Raw genomic sequence first — 7,123 nt, 5'->3', positions numbered from 1 at the left:
GTTACCTCAAAAAATGTTTGATACGAGAGACTGAATATACACTCGGTAAATTGTTATTCCTTATAAAGTGCAATTAAATTCTAACGTGTTAGTGCAACAAATCAAAGCGCATAAAAATGATATACTGTAAGTTGGTTTAAGCACATTAGGCATTAGCAACATATATTGTATATAAGGGGAAAAATGTGTCTAGCCGAACCAATCCCTTGTACTTCTGATGTAAGCCAGCTGGTGGTTTACGTTGTGGCTGCACAGCGTTTTATGTACAGCGCCGCTATTAAGGCTGTGCGGCATTGACGGTACATGTGGTATTAGCTGCACCAGGCAGGTCCGGGCTATAACACAGTTTTAGCCTGTTTACCTGCAGTTGTACGAGTGCTGCTTACCTGTTATCAGTACCTGCAATCTTAATGGCAGCGCTTTACATAAAACACTGTCAAGCCACAACGTAAACCACCAGCTGGCTTACATCAGAAGTACAAGGGATTGGTTCGGCTAGACACATTTTTCCCCCTATATACGAGTATAAACTGGACACGCTACTACAGCGTAGTTTGCTTAATAATTAAATCAATGTGATCATCCACTTGCACCACTGTATATAGTTGCAGGCACTGACCGCATTGCAACGCCGATGGAAAAGCGAAGAAGACAGCGGCTGACTCCCGGCGAAGACAGTCGTAGCAGGCGCTCTGGAGAGCCTCCTCATTCCAGGACATCCGGCGCCCGGCGGCCTCATTGTGTACCTCCAGACACACAAAGGTCACCGTGTCGCTTCCCGCGCGCAGGAACACGCGGCACTCCACGTGCACCCCGAACTCCGCGTTCCGCTCTTCTTCCATCTTGAGACGCGGTCCGACGAGGTAGAAACACGCGGATCCAGGACCGGAAATCGTTTTGCCCATCAGTCTGTTCAAAGAATCCCCTTCCGCCAGGCGGAACTGGCAGGTCCGGTCCACGAAGACCGGGAGGCGGTCGACGTGGCGCAGCTGTTGCGCGGCGGGGAAGCGGATGACGTGTTTAATGTACATCAACCCATCGGTGCGCGTAAAGAAACTCTCCCCGTCGCCCGGCACTGGCAAGCGCTCGACAAACTGGAACCGGTGCACGAAGAAGCAGTCCGCTGGCTGCTTCTCGTCCAGGCGCACCCCCAACAGCTGGTCATGCCATGCCGCAACGACCGTGGCGGGACGGAAGACCATCGGTCCATCGTGGTGCTCCCGCAGCGCCACCTGCAGGCGGCACTCGACATACGGGTGTAGGACATCGTCCGGCAGGCAGTGGTGCGGCCAGGGTCGACTGGTGTGGATCCATTGGGCCGGCACTGCGCTGGCATCGAAGTCCACCAGTAAGTCCTGTCCCCGGACATCCTGAACGTATCCCAACCACCATGGACCGTCGTCGCGCAGCACCAGCACGGTGTTCCCGTAGTTGATTTCCCGCGCACCCGACCACAACTCGCGAAAGAACCGGGATGATGCGCTCATGCTGCTGCAAAGGAGATGCACGACTAACGGTTACAAGGTATAACGTGGAAGCTGCAACAAAGTCGGCCGTGCAACTGATTGCTCACTCACGAGAAAAGGGTATAAGTAGGTGGCTAAATCAAATCAGGAGTAAGGAATAAGGATGCAATAGTGCCGGTTCGAAAAGCAAGAAAAAGACAGCGATAATCTGGAACGAATGAAAGATGACTAACAATAAGCGACTAGAAGAGAACAGGTTTTTTGGAAACTACACCGCCCGGTTGCGGAAAGAAAGTGCTGTACTGGAGACCAGACAGACTACCGGGTCACTACCGCTTTGCATACACTAAAGTACGGCAAACTTCAAAGCAAAGAGCGCAGACCGCTCAAACGAGCCGCTAAAGTAGCTGCCTTCTTGCGAAGGTTGCGCACGACTCCTTATATCCTTCCGATCGTAACAGGCTCAGAAGTGGCTTGCGCCGCATTTTGGCACCAACTGGCAACTACTGTACACCGTACACGGTAGCCTTTCCCGACCTGGCTGATTCCCTTTATTGACGTCCTTTTTTGTCCAACTTTTATCATAGAAAATTAATGCAGAATCAACCAGGGCGGCCGGACCGGTTGCAAGATGGACAGATTTTTGCCGCCTGTCAGTTGTCGATGGTGTTTGAAGTTGCTGACAAGCATCACAGCCTCACGAGGCGGACGCCCTATACACCGACGCGACACCGTCCAGTCGAACATTTCATTTCTGCTGATAAAACGATGATGACAACATCATGATATCCATTTGGTTAAAATTGATAAAAACTCCACTATATTCCATACTTTATACTCCATTGGAAAATAATTCGCTCATAAGACTGTAATCATATTCTCTCGCACAGGCGGCGCAGCTGACAGTTGGAGGATAATCCCTACCTTGCCGTTATCGTAATCCCTCGAGGTCCTATACAAGCTGCAGACTGCAGAGCAATCCGGCGCTCCCATGCGTCTGGAAGCCAAGGATGCATCCCTGCTGCTCATCAGCCTCACCGTCGCCGCATCCTGCATCCTCCTCGGCCTGTACCTCCGCGCCCAACCTGATCCTGAGCCATCCAAGAACGCACTCGATGAAGAATCCATCGACTTCATCCTGCTGGGCGCAACAGGTGATCTCTCCCTGCGCTACGTGCTCCCCGCGCTGCACCACTTCCTCCCCACCTTCCCTGCCCCCTTCACGCTGTACCTGGCCAGTCGCCAGGAGCCTCACGAGCTGCATGATCACCTGCACGTGAAACTGCAGAAGGGGAAGGAGCTGCTGGAAAAAGCCGTGGTGCTGCGTCTGAAGGATGACGACGATTACGCCCGCTTCTGCGCCAGTCCGGATAAGGGCACCCGCCGCATCTTCTACCTGTCCATTCCCCCCGCGGCCTACGCCGAGACGGTGCGGCTAATTGCGCGCCACTGCGGGGCGGGCGTGCGGATCGTGCTGGAGAAGCCGTTCGGGCTGGATCACGCCACGGCGCTGCAGCTCTTCTCTGTTCTGCACATGTTCGTCCAGCGCGATGCCTTCTACCTGGTCGATCACTACAAAGGTACGCCCTACATTGCGCTTTCATTCTGCATTTTTTGTCGGGCACATTTACAAATAAATAGGCTTTGACAACGCGAGAAGCGTGCTGTCAGGAATATTGTATTATTATTTAACTAGTAGACCCCGCGCAAACTGCGCGGAACAAATCAGCTACAAATAATTTACGTTATATACAGGCTGCTAAGACTCAAATTATGATTGAGATACTGTACTAATAGGAAGAATACGGATCATACTCGTAATTACAAATTCTATATTTTAAATTCGATTATGTGTTGCAACTTGCAAGTGTACTGGTAAATTACCTGTACTTCTACGGTAGTATGGCTGACACCGCGCAAAGTGCGCAGAGGAAATCGACTGCTGCCTGATGATAAATGCAGTTAAAATAAAAATTACCGCATTTGCTAATACAGTTAACTTCGCTGACAAAAACTAAGTTATTACCGAATTACCGTAATTATCGAATTTGCACCTCCCCGCATAATAAGGCACTCTCCGTAATAAGTAAGCCCCCTCCCATAACCCGTTTGAAAAATAGCTCCTCCCCGAATTTGCCTCCCATGGGGGTGTTATTAAATGTTAAGCGCCACGAAATGATAGATATAAGGCCAATTGCTTCATAATAACTGCTATGATGTAATTAATAAACAGTAAACGGTCACAAAAATAATTTGGTGCTATGCTTCAGAATGCTGCTCGTAAGGTTCTGAAACTGCAAACACCGGTATCTACTGCGTTCAATTTCAATGGAACAGAATGCGCAGTTGTTTGAAAAATAAACGTCCCCTTCTGAAAAATACTGTTTGAAAAATAGTACCACCCCCAGAAATAACGCCTCCTCCCCGAAATAAGACCCCCTACTCCAGGACGTTTGAACTTTTGCACCCCAGGGGTGCAAATTCGATTATTACGGTAAGTGATTTTTTTCCAGCGGCAAGTGGCAATCCCACATCAACTAACTACTTAATACTTAACTAACTATAAAAGGTTCAATTGTTGCAGTCTTGCAGAGCTGGCTGATAAACTGTAAGAAAAAACTGCCAAACGATGTCTCACTTGATTGCTGCTCCTCCTGCTTAGCGAGCTCCGCTCGCGCAGCAGCTCCGTTTCGCCTTCTGTAAATATCCGTTTTTCATTACTAATTTTAAAAATACCGTCTTTCATCGGTATAATAAAGCTTCTATTAATACGAAACTAAAGAAACAGTGTCAACAGAGAAATGATTAAGTTAAAACTACCGCAAAACACTGCCTTTTACCTAAGTATCAAGCAGCCACCGTCATCCCGCAGCTACTTGATAATTGGTACTGCCAGGCTGCCAGCAAGATTCGCGACGCATGCAGCTCTCACTTGGGACACTTCCCTAAGTTCCCTGGGTCGTTTGTGCGTTCGGTTGTCAAAATAACTTAAATCTTTCTTGTGCCTAAATTTTTATTATCCTTAAACCCACCGCTGTTAATATAATGTTTCTTAAAGCCATTGCAGACCAAATACATCAAAACAAACAAAATTTTTCGAATTTTGTTTCACGATATAACCCGCGCAAGCTCTGCAGCAAGGCAGTTACTTTAAGTCTTCGCTGATTGGTTGTGTTGGGGTTCCGTAGACTTTGTATGATAGGGTTTTTTACAGTTTTCTCTCAAACGATGTTTGTTTTTTGAAATCCGAAAGTTTCAGGCTCATCTACGAAATCAGCGCTATCGAATGATCCGTAAATGTTGAATATTGATCCACTCTGCGATTCTGTGGGATTTGACAGACACACTGGTCACGCCCCCTCTTAATCTTTTATTATAAAGGATTATTTAATTTCGGATTTTTTTTCTTGTTACAGCGCCGATTATTCAACAGCGAACCTGGCAATTATTGATTTTTCAGGCAAATAAAAAATATTTAATTTTAATTGATTATATAGGATGTTTTACAATTTTTGTTGAATATTTAGAAATATTTATTTGAATTGTTTGGATTTAAATTCAGTGAATTTATTTGGTGTGCGTGGCAGTACGATCGTACGGTAAGCCGCGGACGAGGGCGGTTGACTATATCCCACACATTTTTTCACAGCCAAAGAAGCCGTGCTGGCCATCCCGCATTTCTTCCACCTTAACCCGCATCTACGCCCCCTCCTCCAACCACCCCACCTGCAGCGCCTCGACGTGGTGATGAACGAGACGGAGGACGTCGCACAGCGTCTGGCCTTCTTCGAGGAGGTGGGCGTCATCCGCGACGTGGTGCAGAACCATCTCATGGAGATCCTCACCGACCTCCTCATCGAATCCGGCCGCTTCCCCTCCAAACCCGCCATCCTCTCCCAGCTGGCGGTGACCCGCCTGCACACGGAGCAGTACAGCACCTACATCCAGGAAGCGGCCGCCCACCACCGCCGCCCGGACTACCGCTCCCCCACCGCCACCTTCATCCAGGCGGAGATGACCCTGGCCCCCTGGGACGGCGTCCGCATCGTGGTCAGTGCCGGGAAGAAACTCGCCCGCAAAATCTCCATGGCACGGATTATTCTGGACGTCGGGGAGGTGCTGTTTGTCACCGCCGGCGCGTTGGAGGGCGTGAATTACCCGGCGGTGATGTACCGCGGGGAATTGGGAACGGTGCTGTGTCCGCTGGGAGAGGCGGGACGGGTGCGGGTGCGGCTGGAGGAGGAGACGGACTACTGGGTGTGTCCGCTGGGAAGCGGGTTCCGCAACGCCTACGAAGCGGTGATTCGGGATGTCTGCGGCCGGCAGTGGAGCGCGGCGGTGCAGTTTGAGTTTATCCTCCACTCCTGGCGTCTCTGGGATCCCTGGACCGGTGCACAAACGCCTTCCGGTGGTTAAGTCATGGCTTATCTGTTTTTAGAAATTTAGAGCATATATTTTTACATTTAATAGATTTTTTATTGCCTTTCAGATCATATTTTTTATATATTGATTTTTATTTTATTTTAAATGGTTTTATTGGTGTCAGCACAATGCTGTGATTTTGATCGGCTGCTTGATGGCGTTTTTGTGAAGCCGTCTTGAAAATGGGAGGAAATTGAGCATTTTGATTGTTGAATGAGCGGCGCAGCGCGAGCTGCATGGGTGCCATTTGGCCCGCTAACAGCCGGGCGGAAAACGCTGAATGGGCGTCTTAATGTCCGCCGAAGTCGGCCAATGCCGGCCGATCGATCATTTTTCCGCAATTAAATGCAATTCACCCGGGTTGCTCTGCACTGCGCTGTATCATCTGACACACTTTTCCCTTTTCTCCTCACTCTCCACCATCCATCCCGCTCGGTTGGCCAACAAATGCCGAACGTTGTGGCTCATCCCGTCCGCACCGGCTGCGCCACTTCGTAAGTGATACACACACGGAAAAAAGTGGGCCTCCCAGTGCGCGGCGGACGCGGCGTGTTGTCAAGCAGCACAGCTGATCAGTCGGGCATAAATCATTCCGGCATCCTCAACAAACGTGCGCCAATTGAGGAGCAGTGTAGAGATTAGCGAAGAATGTCAGATGAACGTGAATGGGGGACGACGGCTCGCGGCCCGTGGGCTAAGGCTTAATAGGCAGGCAATTAGGCGCTGGAGACTGGAGAGCGCGCGCTGTCAAAAAACCTTACGCAACTGGCTGGCTAAGTGGGTCACACACCCCAGCCATTCAGTCGGCGCTACTCCATTATGGATGCCTGCCAGCCACCCAGTACATGCCACCTGCGCAGATCCCCAACGCTCCTCCTAACCCTTTATATTGCACTCGCTTTCTATTCGCCCGCCGGCTCAATAACAGCCCGCTTTCCACCAGATGCCGGCAGCCACTCTTAACAACCAATCTCCAATATTTATATATCCAAAAAACTGGTAGATACAAATAATATTACGTTACAAATGAGGCATAAATCATTTCCGCGGAATAATCAAGCAAACCAGGTTGCGCATTCCAGAGTACAGAATGGCTCATAACTTTGCATTCTGTCACCAGCGAAACCACCCGAGAGTGCGGTTACGCAGGGCGAACGCCGATTGGTCCTCTCAGTGGGCGGGCACACTGCATCGGTTTTCTTTTGTCCCTTCCCGATCGTTTGAATGAAGCGGAA

At 49.7% G+C, this 7,123-nt stretch overlaps 2 protein-coding genes across 2 annotated transcripts; one reads left to right on the top strand and one right to left on the bottom strand.

Annotated features, from left to right (window-relative positions):
- Positions 1–542: 542 nt before the first annotated feature.
- Positions 543–1,948, bottom strand: LOC129590927 (uncharacterized). The gene is made up of 2 exons (XM_055486374.1): positions 1,578–1,948; positions 543–1,491 (listed from the first exon to the last, which is right to left on the bottom strand). The coding sequence occupies exon 2, from the start codon at positions 1,485–1,487 to the stop codon at positions 543–545; it is 945 nt and encodes a 314-aa protein (XP_055342349.1). The 5' UTR covers positions 1,488–1,491; positions 1,578–1,948.
- Positions 1,949–2,235: 287 nt separating this feature from the next.
- LOC129590945 (GDH/6PGL endoplasmic bifunctional protein-like) lies at positions 2,236–6,241 on the top strand. The gene is made up of 2 exons (XM_055486403.1): positions 2,236–3,046; positions 5,116–6,241. Exons 1-2 carry the CDS (start codon positions 2,458–2,460, stop codon positions 5,880–5,882), a joined length of 1,356 nt encoding a protein of 451 aa, XP_055342378.1. The 5' UTR covers positions 2,236–2,457; the 3' UTR covers positions 5,883–6,241.
- The last annotated feature ends 882 nt before the right edge of the window (positions 6,242–7,123 follow it).

Source organism: Paramacrobiotus metropolitanus, unplaced genomic scaffold, assembly GCF_019649055.1.
Source record: "Paramacrobiotus metropolitanus isolate TYO unplaced genomic scaffold, Prichtersi_v1.0 Parri_scaffold0000043, whole genome shotgun sequence".
Lineage (NCBI taxonomy): Eukaryota > Metazoa > Tardigrada > Eutardigrada > Parachela > Macrobiotidae > Paramacrobiotus > Paramacrobiotus metropolitanus.
The sequence above is the reverse complement of the archived record's forward strand: the minus strand, read 5'-3'. Positions and strand labels throughout refer to the sequence as shown.

Excerpts from the sequence above, each read along its gene's own strand:
- LOC129590927 (XM_055486374.1), bottom strand. The coding sequence starts at position 1,487 with ATGAGCGCATCATCCCGGTTCTTTCGCGAGTTGTGGTCGGGTGCGCGG.
- LOC129590945 (XM_055486403.1), top strand. The coding sequence starts at position 2,458 with ATGCGTCTGGAAGCCAAGGATGCATCCCTGCTGCTCATCAGCCTCACC. Across the intron at positions 3,047-5,115 it reads CCTGGTCGATCACTACAAAG|CCAAAGAAGCCGTGCTGGCC; the intron begins GTACGCCCTACA and ends ATTTTTTCACAG.